The 17,700-nt window shown below is 43.1% G+C and overlaps 1 protein-coding gene across 2 annotated transcripts; it reads left to right on the top strand.

The window, feature by feature from the left end:
- Positions 1-702: 702 nt before the first annotated feature.
- Positions 703-5,438, top strand: LOC102149732 (GTPase IMAP family member 4). 2 transcript variants are annotated; one of them, XM_070266042.1, is made up of 2 exons: positions 703-800; positions 3,660-5,438. In XM_070266042.1, the coding sequence occupies exons 1-2, from the start codon at positions 743-745 to the stop codon at positions 4,589-4,591; spliced, it is 990 nt and encodes a 329-aa protein (XP_070122143.1). In that variant the 5' UTR covers positions 703-742; the 3' UTR covers positions 4,592-5,438. The 2 variants fall into 2 exon arrangements, with proteins under 2 accessions (XP_070122143.1, XP_070122144.1); XM_070266043.1 differs by lacking the exon at positions 703-800 and adding an exon at positions 873-1,049.
- The last annotated feature ends 12,262 nt before the right edge of the window (positions 5,439-17,700 follow it).

Below are 17,700 nucleotides of genomic sequence, written 5' to 3'. Positions count from 1 at the left end.
AAAAAAGCAATAGAAAGCTATTAAAGAAGTTAAACAAGAAAAGGAATCAAATTTTAGTTCTAAAAAGGCATCTGATCATAGAATAGAAAAGAGATTGAAGATGAGATGATCAGTTAGGAGCCTGTTACATTGCAAACAAATGACAGTGCGTTGGATTAACATGAAGATGAAGAGAAAAGGATAATTTTGCATTCTTTGGAAGTAGAAGCAAGAGGATTTGGTGCTAGATGGACGAGCAGGTAAAGACAGAAGAGTTGTAGGTGACCCCAAGATTCTGCCTGAGCCACTGGCTGAATGGTGATGCTGTTTGAAATGGGCAGTGATGAAGGTGGAGGTGGAGGTCAAGGGTTCCGTTTCTGCTGAGCTCTGTTTGAGATGCATGTGGAATTGCCAAATGGAGAAGCTGCATGAGGTATAAAAGTTCAGAGCTCTGAGGAGAGTCTAGGCTACAGGCCACGTATAAATGGCGTTCAAAGCAGTAATTCACTGAATAGAGTGGGGGAAGGGCATGCACAGCCAGTGCTGAGGAAGCACGTGAAGCATTTATGTTTGTGTAAAGAAAGAGGAACAATCTGAAAATGGAGAGTTGAGGAGACATCTTGGGAAATAGGGGCAAGAAATCTAGTAGCAAGTTTATGGAAAAAAGAAACTGTTGGCTACAGGAGGTTGCGGTTTCCAGTCACTCTCTGTTTCCCTAAAATGACATAGTTATGTTTCTTTATCTACAGGAATTCAAACTACAATGGCAGCCCGATACCACAGCTCATGTTCCAACCCCAGTGAATCCAGGAGCTGCCGTGGTGAGAGGGTGCCCTGGCTCCCCAGGCCAGGAGGGTTCCTGTCTGAGCAAGAGCAAACCATTTCCAACCTCCTCTCTCATTTTCTCTTCGTTCGCCTTGCTCTGTCATTTCTCCCTCGACCCTCTATGCTTTCTCCTCATGATGCAGTAGAACAGCGAAGAAGAAGAGAGGTAGAACTATCTTGACTGATCCCAGGCTCGATGAGGGTTCTTATGTCCTACTTCCCACTATGTGGACACACCAAGCCAGGTGGAGCCTCTCTGGTTGATTTTCTGCGCCTCTCTTCAGGCTGGGAGAGGACTGGGAAGGAGGAACGTGGGAGTAATTGATTCCTCATTCAGGTCCCTAATTTCCCTGCTTCTAGTGGCCTCACTATAACCAACAAGTTCAACAGACAACCTCATCCAGTTCTGTCACATAACCTCCTTCTACTCCCTTAGCCATGGAAAGCGACCACAATAGTTGAGCTTTTGCTGGTTTAGCAAACCACCCCACAATTAAGTCACGGAAAACATCAACCGTTTAGTTGGCTATCTATTTTGTGGGTTAACTGGGCAGTTCTTGGGTCTGGGTCAACTTGGCTTAGCCAGACTCGCTCATATACCTGTGGTAAGCTAGTGGTTCAGGATGCAACTGGATAATTTTTCACAGCCTCATGGGCATGTTTGGTAGTTAGCAGGCTCTTGGGTGGGCCAGGGTGACAGAGATAAGTGGACCTTGTTTCTCTCATCATCAATGAGGCTAGTCCAGGCCTCTTCATGGGGCAGTTGCAGAGTTCTGAAGAGCAAAGGGAAGGCACGCCAGAACGCATCAGCACTTTTGAAGTCTCTGCTTACATCACCTTTTTACTTTCCTATTGTCCAAAACAAATCACAGCCCAGGCAGATTCAAAGGCTGGAGAAATATGCTCAGCATTGTGATGGGAGGAGCTGCAAATCCACATCCCAGAGAAGCATGTGTACAGAGAGATGGGCATCATTCAGGGCCATATCTGCAATCTATCGCATAGATCGTCATCCACATGCTGCCCACATTGGCAAATTGTTGCAGTGTTGGAACTGGCCTTTGGTGCCCTTTGTTTCACCTCTCATGATTTTCCTACTCCCTCTCTCTATAGCCAACCAGAGCCCTCAGCACAGCCTTAGGTTGGAGTCTTCTATGGTGATGATAACCAAATAATAATCTGAAGTCCTGCCCACATTTTTCCTTAGATAATCTTAGCCATCCTGCATGCAATATTCTCAGCTGCTGGAAATTTACTTCTCTCACTCCAGGATTCTGGCTGTCAAATGTGGGAAATTCTACTTTAGGGATGGTTTTGTGAATCTCTGGATTAGCTAAAACCTCAGCATAAAGTGTGTAGGGATGGGGATTAGCTACAGATTTTGCGGAAGCCAGAGTGGCAGTTTCTGCAACATCTCTCTTCTGTTTGTTTGATATTTTTAAAAGATTGCTCCAATTACAGAATAGACTGAGGGGGCAACAAGGAAGTAGAGAGACTGGTTAGGAGACAACTGAGGCATGGGTGGTGATGGTAGCTGGGGCTAGAATGATGGTCTTCAAGATGGAGAGAAGATGGTTGGAGCCAAGGGAACTTACTAATGGGTTGGGAGTGGAAAATAAAGGAAAGAGAGGAATCAAGAGCCATTCCTAGATTTTCGGTCTGAGGAAGTGAGTGAATGTTGAAGTATCTCGAAAAATCAAAATGGAGTTAATAACATTGTCTGTAATGTTGTGATATGATAATGTATGCATTTCCTCCAAGCAGAAATCGATGGTTGTAACACAGGATTCCTTATGCAGGAACCAATCTTACTCGAGGGCTACACTGGGACGGTCTACCTTCTTGGAGAAACAGGCTCTCAAATGCATTCATCAGTTGCCTTCCGTCTGCTCCCAGTCTGTGCTTAACAAACCCCCAGACTCCAACTCTATAGCCACATTAAAGAGCTATGCGGAGAATTACCAAATACAAATACAGAGAAAGCCATAGAGATTATTTGTTGTCTGACTCAAGGCCCAATTATTTGGGAGACATAGTTTCAGTTGACATGTTATGCTGCTCTGAAATTAACTTTCAACTTCCCCAGAAAGTGGAATATGCTTAACCAATGAAACTAAGAAAGTATAACTCTACTGATGTTAATCGGTATGGGTTTTTTTTCATTTATTAACTATCAAAGGATTTGATAGTAACTCCAGAGAACTGTCAATATTTGCTGGCTATAATTCTTCCACCTCTTAATTTAAATATAAAAGCTTCACTAAATTTCTATTGATATATCTAGCACTGCCTCTTCCTGATTTGCTAAAGCTAAAGTCGTTAACTTTCAATGTTCGGTGTTTTGTTCTCCTGTGGGTCATAATCCTTGAAAGGATGGTTGCATGTGTGAAATATAAAGGGACGATGGGCTGGATACCCACCTACCTGACTTCTTAATGGGAAGAAGAAAAGTCCCATTTTGGAGAGAAATTGGGGGGAAAATAATCTCCCACTGCGATGTCCCCAAGTCAGATTTCAAGTTGCTTCCTGCATTATCTTACGAGGAACAGCTACCAGCAGCAGCTCAGAGTTCACTTCTTGAGCCATCCTGTTCCCTCCTCTGTGGGCTACTTAACTAAAAAAGTCAGAGTAAGAACCTCAAGGGAATCCTGAAAAGTCCTTGGGCCTTCCCTAAGCACTGCAAGAGGAACATCAGGCCCAGAGGACTTTCTCTAGAGTTCCTGTGAGTGCACACATAACTGAAGAGAGAGGATGCTAGTGGGCAACAGTGGGGGGCGCCCGTGGGTGGGGGTCCTGGGTGGGAAACAGCTGGAGGTGGATCCTAACACTGTGGCTTTTGTTCCCTGTTGACTTAGGGCTTGGAGACCAAAACCCCAGAGATTTGCAACTGAGACTTGTCCTAGTGGGTAAGACTGGAGCAGGAAAAAGTTCAACAGGGAACAGCATCCTTGGAAAGAAAGTGTTTAATTTCAGCCTTGCAGCAAAATCCATCACCAAGTCCAGCGAGAAAGGGAGCAGCATGTGGCACGGGAAAACAATTGTCGTTGTGGAAACGCCTGGCGTTTTTGACACCGAGGTACAGGATGCTGACACGTGCAAAGAGATTGCTCGCTGCATCCTCCTAACCTCCCCGGGACCTCACGCTCTGCTCCTGGTGGTCTCGCTGGGCCGTTACACGCAGGAAGAGCAGAAGGCCACTGAGAAGATCCTGAAAATGTTTGGACACAAAGCTAGGAGATACATGATTCTCTTATTCACCCGGAAAGATGACTTGGAAGAGACCCACTTCCGCGATTACCTAAAGGTAGCTCCAAAAGTCTTTCAAGAGCTGATGAAGGAGTTTGGTGATCGCTACTGTTTGTTCAACAATAAGGCGATGGGAGCTGAGCAGGAGGCCCAGAGGGCGCAACTGCTGGCCTTGGTCGAGCACGTGGTGATGCAGAATGAAGGAGGATGCTACACTAATGAGATGTACCAAAGAGCAGAGGAGGAGATTCAGAAACAAATCGAAGTGTTGCATGAACGTTACAGAGCAGAGCTGGAGAGAGAGAAAGCGCTGATAAGAGAGGAGTACGAAGAGAAAATCAGAAAGCTGGAGGATGAGCTGGAGCAGCAGAAGAAAATGGCACAAATGGAGAGGGAGTTAGCTGAAAGGGAGACTGTCTGTGCCTCAAGGCAGCGAAATGCCAGAGAAGAGGTTGAGAGTCAGAATGCGATCCTTGAATTAATCTTTGGAGCACTGAAGATTGCTTCCTTTGTCATCTCCCGGCTGTTTAGGGAAGATTAAGCTTAATGAAAATCTGTCGATACTTCTTGCATATTTTCAGGTGGCCCTGCCACTCATTCCCCAAAGTCAGAGCACGCTGGTCTCTGTCTCTCAGGACTCAGGAGTGCAGTGAAGTTCGCTGTTGGCAGTTGGTAGATGTTGAATCGATTTAACAGGGAGGGACAAATTCTCAATTTGTGAAACTCCAAAGCAGAAAGTATGGATGCTCCCTACCTTGTGAATTCTTTCCCAGAGACACAGAGAAAAGGAATGCAGGAGACCAGAGAAGACGACCTCGAGCTCTCTCTGCTCATCTCGAGTAAAGATTTCTCTCCAGAGACTTTCCAGACTGGCAGACAGTCGCGCCCTGGGGCTTTTCTCACTTACTTTCCCTTTAGGAGGACAGTGAGTGAGCAAGAGCGGTCCTCTGCAGTACTCACCCAAGGAGATGCTTAGAGAATTCTTTCTCCATGCATGTAAATTTGTTTAATTCCGTTTTCACAGAAGGGCTCAATTTGTTCCTTATCGTCTCCCCATTGAAGTGTCGATGAAGAGTTCCTGGAAGATGGATCTCTCAGAACTCAATTAGGTGAAATGCCAGAAAGTGAGAAAGACAGAGACTCAACAGATAGGACAAGAATGTTTGGTGCATTTGGATGTATCTGTAGAAACTCTGACCAACCTCAAAGTGACCAATTTGCTGAATAACCTGTCCTCTCCTTTTCTGTGAAAGTAACTGCTGCGCCCCCACCTCCATAACCCCACAGCTTGAGTACTTACTGCTTGGCGGGTCACCTTCACACTGCTGCTCCCACCCAGTTGAGTTATTTGCTTATTATTACTATAATAAAGCTTTTCTGTTGTCTCATATTTGTGTACAATTGGAATCTCTTTTTTTTTTAATACCACTATTCTGCTATGTCTTCTAAGAACACAGGGATGAATTTCACTTTTTCATAAAAGTTCCAGAGGATTTTCGAGCTAGTTTTGGTCTACCCTCCAGACATCTCTCCTCCTTTTCCCTGGAAGATTGGAACCACGTTCTCAACCCCTCTGCCAGTCAAAGACCACAAAGACATTCTCTTTGGTTTCGTTCATTATGTGATGATAGAAATTACGTGTAACCAAGGTTTCTGAGACCTTAGTGGTTTTCCTGGGGCAAAAATTCCCTTGAATATTTGGACAACAAGAGTTGAAGTCCCTGTCCCTTTGTTACTTTTCCACGGGGTACCCCTCACCTGATAACTTCTAGGATTTCCCAAAGCACATTTCCATGTTCTACCAACATGTCCTGGTGGGTATATGTGGCTTATGCCAACTTGAAATTGGCTTGTCCATGCTCCAAGCCATTTGCTCAAAATAGGACATAGACCTCTCCCTTATTTCTCCAAAACAAAAATGAGTTTGTTCACTTAATAAAAGTTAGCAAAGGCTCAAGGGTAAGAGAAGGACTACAAAGAGATGCTCCCAATTCCTTTAGAAATAGTTCCTCTGAGTGAGATGGATTTGGTTTCACTCTTCAGAATGTGGGTGCATTTTGTGTCTGTTGTTTTCATCATTGGAGTATTAGCCAAAGTTGGGGGATACAAATCTAACATCCTATTGCAATAGAATCTTCTATAAGCAAATATATAACCAAAGGGCCATATATGCCTCCCAAGAAAAAGTAAATACAATTTTAATCTGAAAAAAAAGTCTTTAACTGCAGTGGTACTTTCTGTGTCAATGCATTCAATTATTCTTACCCTTGCATTCAGGTTTACGTTGTAGATGAGGCAGAAAAAAAAAAAGAAAAAAGGTTCTGCTCTTGAGAATCGGCCAGGAGATGAGATGCCCATGTGAAATACCCTGAGAGCATTGTTGCCCATCTGTCTCTCAGAGCAGAAGGTCCTTGATAAATACTACCCATTGTGATGAATACAAAGGAGGCATGTGCCATGTGTCCTTCTCTCAAGAGTTTGGGAGTCTATACCTCTTCATCCATTCCTTATCATTCATTGATTGTTCACACTTCATGGTAGATTTTATACCAGACGCTGAGAATCTAGAGACAAGTGAAACCAAGTCCCTTTTGAGACTGGCTTCATTCACTTAGCATAATCATTTTGGAGAATCATCGAAGTTGTCTGAATGAATAGCTTGTTCTCTTTTATGCTGAGTATTATTCCATCTTAGGGGTGTACCACAGTTTATCACTTCTTATTCTTATACCTCTAATTGATTTTTCTTGTCTAATTCCATTGGCTAAGACCTCCATTATAATATTGAACATTAGTGTATGGGCATGCTTGCTTTGTTCCTGGATATGGATTCAGTGTTTCCCAGTTAAGTAAGTGAGATACTTGACTACAGTAGTATATAAGATGTATTTGTGTGTGTGTATATGTGTGTGTATAATCCTATTAAGCAGGTATCCCCCAATCACTATTTTCTTGAGAGTTTTTATCATGAATGACTATTGAATGTCGTCAAAGCCTTTTTAAAAATCGTCTATGGGAATAACTTGTGATTCCTTTTCCTTAAATCTTTTCACAATGTCGACGAAAATAATCCATAACCAATCTATAAATGAAAATTTGGGAGAGTTTATTCTGAGCTAAAATGTGAGGACCATGACCTGGGGCCTTTCTTCCAGAAGGAAGAAGGGGCACCGAAGAAGCGGGGTGCACAGAGTGGTTATATACTATACCCCCCAAGAGGATGTTTCACATATGATTGAAATGTCCCTTTTACAGTGGTCACGAGACTGCTCTGTCGGCACAGCGATTGATGGAAACAGCAGGTAGGTCTGCTGTTTCGGTGGACACAGCAGGGTGGCAGGTCTGTTGTCTTGAGCTGGGTGGTCACAGGTGAGCTGGGTGGTCAAAGGTGAGTGCAGCAATCAGTTCCTAGCCTAAGGAAAGATGCTTATCCCTAAGGAAATGCCAATGTGGGGGGAAGTTGCACCTTTATCTTAAGGGCATTTGTTCTTGCCATAGTAAATGTTTAAAGCAGATATACAATGAATGCTCAATGGCCACAGTCAGGCCCTTTTTGGAAAAAACAAAGTCAGGCCGAATTAGGTTTACACCAAATGTCTTCCTCATATACTCCAATAGATCCTATTGCTTGCCATTTCTATTTGTCAACAAGATGAATGATATTAATAGATTTCCAAATATTGAATCATTTTTTAATTTCTGTTTTAAATTCCACTTGGTCATAATACATCACATTCTTAATGTGGTGTTGGAATATCCTTGCTAATATTTTATTTAGTATTTTTGTATTGATATTCATAAAAGATCTTGGTCTTGTCGACATAAATAATCCATGAACAATCTATAAATCAAAATTGGGGTGAGTTTATTATGAGTGAACCCTGAGGACCACACAACCAGGAGAGTCCTTTCACGAAGGAATGGAGCACTCCAAAGAAGTGGGGGTGTTCAGGGTGGTTGTATACCATCAAAGAGCACGTACCACATGTGATTGGAATGTCCCTTTTACAATAGTCACAAGATGGCTTTGCTGGCACAGCAAGTTGGTGAATGCAGCAGGTTGGTGGTTGCAAGGTAGGTGGTCGCAAGGTGAGCACAGCAGGTCAGCAATCCATCCTTAGTTTAAGGAGAGATGCTCATCCTCAGGGAAATGCTGATGTGGGGGAAGTTACATCCTTATCTTTAAGGGCATTGTTCTTGTCTTTGGGTCACAGTAAATACTTAAAGCAGATACAGGCCATGTCAGGCCCTTTTGGAAAAACAAGGTCAGGCCAGCTCTGTTTTAACCCCAATGGCTTCCTCATATACTTCAATACATCCTATTGCTTGTCATTTGTTTATCAGTCTATAGTTTCACCTCTTTGTCCTGTCTGTACCAGGCTTAGGTATCAATATTATATTTGTTTTGAAAAAGCAATTCAGAAATTTCCCTTCATTTCAATGCATTGGAACTGTCTTGACTTTAAAGATTTGGAAGAATTTTCACGCAAAACAATCTGGCCCTGGTGCTTACTTTGTGTTGTGGTTTGTTAATAGCTTTGTCTATTTCTTCCATCTAAATTGGTCTATTTAAATTTTCTTTCTGTAATGGAGACAACTTTTGTTACCAGTATTTCCCTTGGAAATTATCCATTTCATCTAGGTTTTCAAATTTATTTGCAAAGGGCTTTTAAATTTTTAAAATTTCTTCTATTTCAATAGTTATTTCCTCTTGTCATTTTGAAAATTTTATCTGTGCTCTTTCCTCTTTTTTTATTTTTATTTTTTGAGGAAGATTAGCCCTGAGCTAACATTCCCTGCTAATCCTCCTCTTTTTCCTCCCTGATCTAGCATCTGTGACCATCGTCCTCTTCCTCTACTTTAAATGCGGGACACCTGCCACAGCATGGCTTGACAAGCAGTGCACAGGTCCACACCCAGGATCCGAACCGGCAAACCCCAGGCTTCTGAAGCAGAACATGCGAACTTACCTGCAGCACCACCGGGCTGGCCCCTTTTCTCTTTTATTCTTGAGCAAGTTACTGAGTACTTTGTCTATTTTAATTTTCTCAACAAATCAGGATTTTGAATTATTAATTATTTAATGTTCTTTATTCTCTACTACACTAGTTTTTGTCTTCTATATTTTTGCTTTCTCTTGGTTTACTTTATCATACTTTTTCTAGTGAGAAAAAGTTTTTGAAGTGAGAATTTAATTATTTTCACTGAAAAAGTCTTTGGTGCAGTGCATTTTCCTGTTATCATCTCTTTAAAAGAATTCCATAGCTTCTGATATTTAGTGTTTTCACTACTAAGACTTCTAAGAAATTCTAAAGTCTCAGTTTGTATTTTTCTTTTCAACAAGAGCTGTTTAATACAAAGCATTTTATTTTCCAGATGGAAGGACTATTTTGCAGAAGTAATTTCTGGTTTTATTGCGTTGTGATCAGAAAGTGTTGTTTGTAATATTTTTATTTTATAGAACTCACTGACATTTGCTAATGTTTATTAATGTATGATCAATTTTGGTGAATATTCCATGTGCATCTGCAAAAAGATGTATTCTCTGTTATCGTTGCAAAGAGAGTGTGTACTCTCTATGTCTGTGAGATCTACTTTCTTCGTTATGTTGTTTAATTCTTCTGTCTCCCTTCTTATTTTTTGTCTACTTGATTTGACTCGTACTGATAACAGTGCATTGAAGTCTCCTATTATTAGGGCATTTTAGTCCACATCTCCTTGCATTTCCTGTACTTTTTGCTTCATAAACACGGTTGCTGTGTTACGTGGCGCGTACTTTCTTAAGCATTAGATCTCTGATAGAGGATTTATGAGAGAGCATAATGCGACAGAGACGTTATAACTCTATTTTTCATTCCTTTTGAGGTTATAGTCGCCTTGGTAGGAAAAATGCTTTGAACAAGCCTGTGGAAATGAGTCCCCTGAGGCTGTAAGTCAATTGCTTCTTGTGGAACAATTTGGAATTCCTGGAAACAGCCTGCACAGCAAAATCAAACATATACTACATTGAGGGCACAGAGAGAAAACGTAAATTTGTAATTTGTCTGTGATTTTATAATCTTTCCTAGCTCCCATCCGTCATTTCTAGGGAACAGATAAAACTAAACTTTCCCTCTTGTTTAAACCGGTCCCACTGATCCATTAAGAAGCCCCTTTTGAAGGTGTTCAGCTCTCTATTTAGGTGACTTAGAGAGCCCAGCCCCCACCATCGTGATTCTGTCCTTCAGTGGGGGATGGATGCCTTACGTGACATTGTGGTTTGTGGAGAAAGATGGGGTCCCCAGGCTTCAGCCCCTGCTTCTCTACTGTTGGGTGATGTCCCTAGTCTGTCAGGTCTCTGAAGTCCTGCTGGCCCCCGTCAAGGCAGTCCACAAGCCGGTGTAACCCAGAGTGAATTTCCCAGTTCAGGCAGTGCCCCTGGGGTGCTCCTTTGCTGAGCTCAGCACAACTCGGCTGCTGTTGGTCTAAAATTCCCTATGGCTGGTCAGGCCGCACCTCTCATGAGTCCCGGAACATCAGCTAGAGAGCGTGTTTGGCTGCACGTCAGAGAAACTTCCCTGCAGTGGCTCAACAAACGAAGGGTTCAATTCTGATATAACAAGGAGTTACAGGTGGCCAGTCCAGAGCTGACGTAATTGTGCAAAGAACTTGGTTTTTTTTTCTCCCTACCTCCGCCACCATCCTTTGCAAATGACTTTTGTCCTCCAAGTGGCAAGATGGCCGCTTCTCCTTTAGCCTCGTGTCTGAATTGCAGGCAGAAAGAAGATAGAAACTATAAGGAAGACAGAATGGCTCTTAAAACACAAATGCAAAGCCAACCCAGACATGCCCACAGGACTTCTGCTTACATTTCTTTGTCATGTGGTTACGACAACTGCAAGAAACATTGTCCCATTTAGTGTTTCACATGGGCACATGGGTCTTACAAGGCGAACTGTCGTTTTCTCAGTGAGCAAGAAGGGGCAAGGGACTAGTAAGCAGGTGACTAGCAGCATGTGCCATATACAGTGTGGATGAGTGTGCTCTCCACCTCGCTCTGTGGTGACCTCACTCTCACCCCCATGGGAAATTCCTATGACAGTCTCCCAACCAAATTTTCATATAATTCTCATCTCCTGTTCATTTTACACACGAACCAAGGAAAGGACAAGAAAATAAAATGTCGAGCTTGAGTGTGGTCTCTAAAATAGCACAGAGGCTTGCAATAGACCAAACATCCTACAGATCAACTTTAGATAAACTATTAAGAATCAAATACCAGAGGGGCCAGCCTGGTGGTGTAGTGGTTAAATTTGTGCATTGTGCTTTGGCGGCCCACAGTTGGCAGGTCCAAATCCTGGGTGTGGACCTACATACCACTTATCAAGCCATGCTGTGGCAGGTATCCCACATATAAAATAGAGGAAGATGAGCACGGATGTCAGCTCAGGGCCACTCTTCCTCAAGCAAAAAGAGGAAGATTTGGACTAGAGATGTTAGATCAGGGCCAATCTTCCTCACCAAAAAAAAAAAAAAAAGGCACCTGAAACCAGATAGAAACTGAAGTGATTCAATCCTGGGAGCAAGGAACACATAGGGTGACATCCATGTTTAAAAGGCTTTTCCTCTGAGGGCACTCCCCAGACCACAGCTCAAGGAGTAACTAGAATGCACTCATCTAATACGCTTTTTGATTTCTGAACCTGGAAATTTAGGACACACATCTGATTGCTTTATTCTTCTGCCTTTCTCTCTGTTTCTTCCCCCTGTAAGATGAGGGGGTGTCCCCATCTCTTATTATCTGGACTTCTACTGTATAAAATGTTGTTGCCTACTGACTACACCAGGGACTTTTATGCAAATTGGAGATGTGATAGAATATAGAGGATCCATTCTAAAGGAAATGCCCAGTCTTACAAGGCTGTCATCTTTTGACAAAACTCTATTAATATTCTCTTAATATTAGAAGCTGTTTAGTCAGGTTTTTCTCTGTATTTTGTGAAGCATTAGCATGCATCAGGGTCCCCTGGAAGGCTTGTTTCAATACAAAGTTTCTGATCCAGTGGGCGTGGGGTGAACCTGAGAGTCTGCATTCCTAACAAGCTCCCAGGCGCTGCTGATGCTACTGGTCCAGGACCGTCCTTTGAGAGTCGCTGCACAGGAGCAAATGTCCTGGGTTTGAAAAGGAAAAGGGAAAGTGACCTCAATACTGGTCCAGGCATTTCCCCCACTCCAAATGCTACAAGTGGATCTGGGGCTCCAAAGACCCTTCGCCCCTCCAGGATTCTGAAGGAAAGTATGCACACAAAGAACTGAATGAAATAAGGCAAACACCGTATTTCTACCAAAAGGCCAGCTCTCCCCAGTAAAGATGAAGCACAGACCAGAGCAAGGACCAGAGGCCAAAGTTCGATGTCTTCATTTTTCTCCCTGAAAGGAAGAGAGCTAGTTGCACATGGTGGGGCCACCCGACAACCAGAGGCACCGTCTGGGAGGATGGAGCCGAAAGAGTAAGACTTAGCTGGACCTGCCCGAAGGAGAACATCGTTGATCAGCCTGTAGAATGAAACCAGGAACTGAAAGAGCAGGTCACATCTGGTCACAACTGCCCAAAAGGAGAGAGGACAGTCTGTTTCCCGTTTCTTGCTTTTGGGGGGTTTTTCTTTGGACAATAAAGCCAGATGCCCTTCTGTTTCATTTTTGAAAAGTGAAAATAATAGTGGGAAGTGGTCTAACAGAGGTCAGGCTCTCCTAACATCCTCACATCCCGAAACAGGTCAACCCCTCTGCCTTCCGTGAGGGAGAGGATTTACGAGGCAGCGACCCAGAGCTCCTCCCTCCTGGGTGCTGGAGGGATGAGCACCTCTTCCTTCCAAGCCAGAGGGACGACAGGCAACTTGGCGTAGCACTGCCAAGGGCTGCCTGTGGGACCCCTGCCTGTGACTTTCAAAGTCTCTGATGAAGATGCTAACGCCTACAAAATGCTTCATATAAGTTGTTAGTGTGGAAATCAGCTAAAGAACTGAATTTCAAATCTACCAGAAATGACTTGAGCCAAGTGTCACCAAATCTCCAAGGAGTAGGGTGAAAAAATAGTTAGTGAGAGCCTCGTGTGTGCCAGGAACTTGGTGCACAACGGTGAACGAGGAAGAGCTCACTGCCACCCACTCCCGTGGCCCTGTGTGTTAGTACACTGAGACAACGAGTAATTGAAATACAAGATGATAAAGCAATACTTTGTCCCAGGCAGACCCAGCATCTAATAGGCTTAACTCCTATTTGACGTCTTGGAGGAGAGAGGACACATTTCCACAAGAAAGTCAGATATAGGACGAATCCTCACATATGAATGATTCAACTCTGCTGAATCCTGTTATAAACATGGCACCCCTGGTGGTCCCTCTATGCTCTCTGCATCCCAGAGAAGGAGCCTGGAACAATGCTCCTCACCCTCCCTTTCCAGATAGGTTGGGTTAGAGGCTGTGGATGAGAGGCGATCCCGTGAGGTTTGGAGCGTGGACGAGGAGGACGATTGGCAGCTATTGCAAGTGGACGGCAGTGGTGTTTCACAGCTGATGGCTCTTGAAAACCACTCAGTTCCGCGCACCAGTTAGTCTCCCAGGCCCCAGCGTTCCCAGCCCTCCCAGGCTTGGGCAGGCCTCTCCGTCCCCAGGTTAAAAGCATATCCTAGTGTTAATACCTAGATTGGATCAGTTTTCCTAATCAAGTACTCTGTATAACTGGACGGAGATGAAATGTGTCTGGAAACAACTGAGGCAAAATAAAGGCAGGATGCAGAAGTGGCCACGAGTCGTTCTGGGACAGAGAGAGTGAGAGCGGGACTGGAGTCTTCCGCAGGCACTGCCATCGCAGGTGCTTTGTGCCGAGTTTCTCCCGCACTTCTCATCCGGCAGCTTGAAAAGATTTAAAAGTATCTATCCCACTAATGTGATATTTTTGCCCCGAGTTTACAACACCTCTTCATAGCTTTGGGAACGCTGTAAGACACACTCAAAGTGTCATTTGGGCAGTGTCTTACATCACACTTCCCACAGGGCTCTGGAGAGGAATATCTGCAAATTGTCACATTTTAAGTCAATTGATCTTTGATGTTCTTACAAAGGTCTTGTCTTCTATGGGCAACTGTTTGGCTCCTTAATGGAAGGTCGTTCACATTTTATATACTTTAAAATGTTTAATCTTAAATTTTTCCAACAAAACTTTCCATAACCAAAATAGTAATTCCTTTTACCATCTCTGCAACTAAAAGTGTTTCGCTTGTTTGTGCCATAATCCAAGCTATTTTAGAGCTGGTCCGAGCCACAAGCTCAGATCCTGCTGAAAATTGTTTAGATTTTCTTTGTTGGACATTTAATTCTGGCTCCAGTTACTCGTTTTGTCAATTCTGTTTCTGATTGTTGAGAGGAAATATTTGAGGAACTCCCTACGTATTTGCTGGAAATGTCTCCCACAGCTGGTTTGATTTTGCCGTACTGCACCAAATTGCAATTGCCGCTCGTCACGAATTCTGTAACTTATCTTCTTTCAGTCTCTCTTTCTCTTCCATGTTCTAGTCATCGGACCTGCTTACTCATCTCTGTTCATTCCGCTTCAGTATCATGCCTTCATTTTAAAGTAAGAAATTTGTCCATACTTATTTTTAAACTAAAAATTAAGTGTATTATAAATAAAATAATCAGAATTTAAATTTAATTACCAATTACAATGTAGATAGGTGTCACTGTAACTCACACAGTCCTCATAAAGTATTCCAAGGAAAGTATTACATCAATGTGTAAAAAAGATTATTCAAATGGAATCAGTCTATTGATATTGACTAGGTCAATGATATGTTTAGAAACAATGCATGGGACTGACATTTGCGTTGCAATATGGCAATAATATGTGATCAACAGTTAGGGTGAAATGTATTTCTATGAAAACAACAAAGTTGTGTTTCATGGTAAAATATTTTACACTGCTTCAGTTTTTAAATTTAAGTGAAAGCTAATTATAATTCCATAATATTTCAAATTCAGTTTCTCAGGTATGCCAGCTACACTTCAAGTGCTCAGTAGCCACCTGTGGTAGTGGCTAGTGTATTAGACACTGCAATTTCTAGAAAATACTCAAATGCTTGAAAATTAAATAGATACTTGTCAATAACCCATGATTAAAAAAAGATTTCACAGGGGCCAGCCTGGTGGTGCAGTGGTTAAGTTCCCACGTTCCGCTTTTGCAGCCAGGGGTTTGACGGTTCAGATCCTGGTGTGGACCTACACAACACTTATTAAGCCATGCTGTGGCAGGCGTCCCACATATAAAGTAGGGGAAGATGGGCACGGATGTTAGCTCAGGGCCATGCTTCCTCAGTAAAAAGAAGAGGAGTGGCAGCAGTTAGCTCAGGGCTAGTCTTCCTCAAAAAAAAAACTTTCAAAAAAAAGATATCACAAAGAATATAGAAAATATTTAAAACTGAATGCTAGCAAAAACAATGTACAAAAAATTGTGAGATGTAGATAGACATGCGTAGAGGGAAATTTTATAGCTTCCTATCTTTATGTTAGAAAAGAAAAATTTTAAATTAAATAGCTATTGTTAATTTATTATTTAATTGAAGTCTAGTTGGCATACAATATCCTATTAGTTTCAGGTGTACATCATAGTGACTGGACACTTGCATAATTACGAAATGATCACCATGTAAGTCTAGCTGGATGAATTTTTAATAGTTTACAGGATATTGTAGACAGCATGTTGTAGGGACTCTGGACATTATTACCTTCTTCTGAAGAACACTGAGATTATTCTGGCAGGCACTTAAATTTCCGGCAGTTCAGTTTGACCCCGGGAAGGCTGGGTCTTAGAAATCCTCAGCAAAGGACTATTCTGATTTTGCTTTTCCTCTGGGTCAATCCTTTAGTCCTGATGTGGTTTTGACTCTTAAAGTCTGACTCAGGGTATTTCAGCGGAATACCTGGTGGACTGGAACCTCAAATCCTGTCTTCACTGCTGTGGGAAAGGGCTGACATCTCTGACCTCCCAGAGAACTTGCCCCCGGACTCTGGAGATGGCAGTTCGTGGGGTGGCCAAAGACAGACCTGAAGGGAGTCCGGGTGCAGAGTCTCTAGGGCCCCTGCCGCCCCGCGCCCCCCTTCCGGGGGCTCCTCGGCTGTTCCACCTGCTGGGGCCGCCCCCGCTGCGCCCCCTCTCAGGTCACCGGGAGCTGCTGCTCGGGCACTGCCCCTGCGTCAGCGGGACGGGGACGTGCCCTCGGGGGAGCCACACGCACGTGGCGGCCTGGGCGGGCCCCTATCTTAAGGGTCAGTTCCTGTAGGGTCTGCTTGGATTCGGTCACTTCCCAGGGCCTGCAAATAGCTGCGTTAAAATGATTACTTTGTGCTTTCTACACAGCTCATCAGTGTTCTTGCAGGAGGGCTGAGAGCCGGGAGCCTCCCCTGAGACTTTCAGGAGCCGCTTGGACCCACAAGGAGGAGCACCGTGTGCTCGTGGGCTCCTCAGCTTCTCCGAAACCCTGCTTTTCATGCCTTGCTCAGCGTGGAGACCTTTTTCAAAAATACCAAATTCTAAAGTTCGCTATTTCCACAGCCTTGGCCAACAACGCTCTCTCCCCGCCCCAGCCCCCACCCCCGCCCCTTCTTTCTTGCTGGGACACAGACCCTGGAGTTTCCAGAACCTCCCCACACCTGCCTTCCCTGTTCTCTGAGGCCCCGTCCCTCGTTCTGAAGTAACGTGGACGCCTCTCCCCTGACTTTCGGTCACAAAGGAGAGAAGCCTGTACTTGATACACCCAAAACCATTTCTGTAGAATGTTTAATGAATGACGTTTCCAGTGACTTGTCATTTAGGGTCACTGATGGGTGCCGTTTGGCCGAATGCTTGTATTTTCTATCATGAAATTATTTAACAAAGTTAAAACAATAACACCTATATTGAAGAAATTTATCTTCTTGTGCCAATGGAAATGCAAACGATTTTAGCGTTTACTTCAATAGCTCTGAAGTTGCAAGTCTGTCCACTGAGAAACGAGATGGCCTTGATCGACTTCACTGGAGTATTTACCAATTCTCTCTCTTTTTTAGATCTTAATGTGACTTTTTTCCTTGGATAAATTTGATGTGCAACATTGTGTAAATTCAAGGTGGACAGTATATTACTTTGATATAGTTCTATATTGTAATATGGCTGCCTTTGTAATGATATTTATCACATTACATACTTGTAGTACAATGTTATTGTCTATTTTCACTATACTGGACATTAGATCTCTATGGCTTACTTACTACTTATTACAAGTTTGTGTCCTTAAAACACCGTCAATCTTACCCCACAACCCCCAACTCTGGTAACCACTGTTTTACTTTCTGGTCTTTTTTTTTTTTTTTAAAGTTTTTTAGATGCCACATATAAGTCATATCATACAGTACTTGTCTTTCTCTGTCTGACTTAGCTCGCTTCTAATTCTTCCAAATCTAATACATAAATGTAAGACAATTCCAAGTGGAATGCCAACGAGACTAATTTTTGAAAATTAAACAAGTGATTTAAACTCTCATACAGAAGAATAAGTGCCTGAGAATAACAAAGGGAATATAAAAACATAGACTGAGGAGGAGTCGGCTCACGGTATCACAATCAAAGACACTGTAA

This window comes from Equus caballus, chromosome 4 (genome assembly GCF_041296265.1).
Source record: "Equus caballus isolate H_3958 breed thoroughbred chromosome 4, TB-T2T, whole genome shotgun sequence".
Lineage (NCBI taxonomy): Eukaryota > Metazoa > Chordata > Mammalia > Perissodactyla > Equidae > Equus > Equus caballus.
The sequence above is the reverse complement of the archived record's forward strand: the minus strand, read 5'-3'. Positions and strand labels throughout refer to the sequence as shown.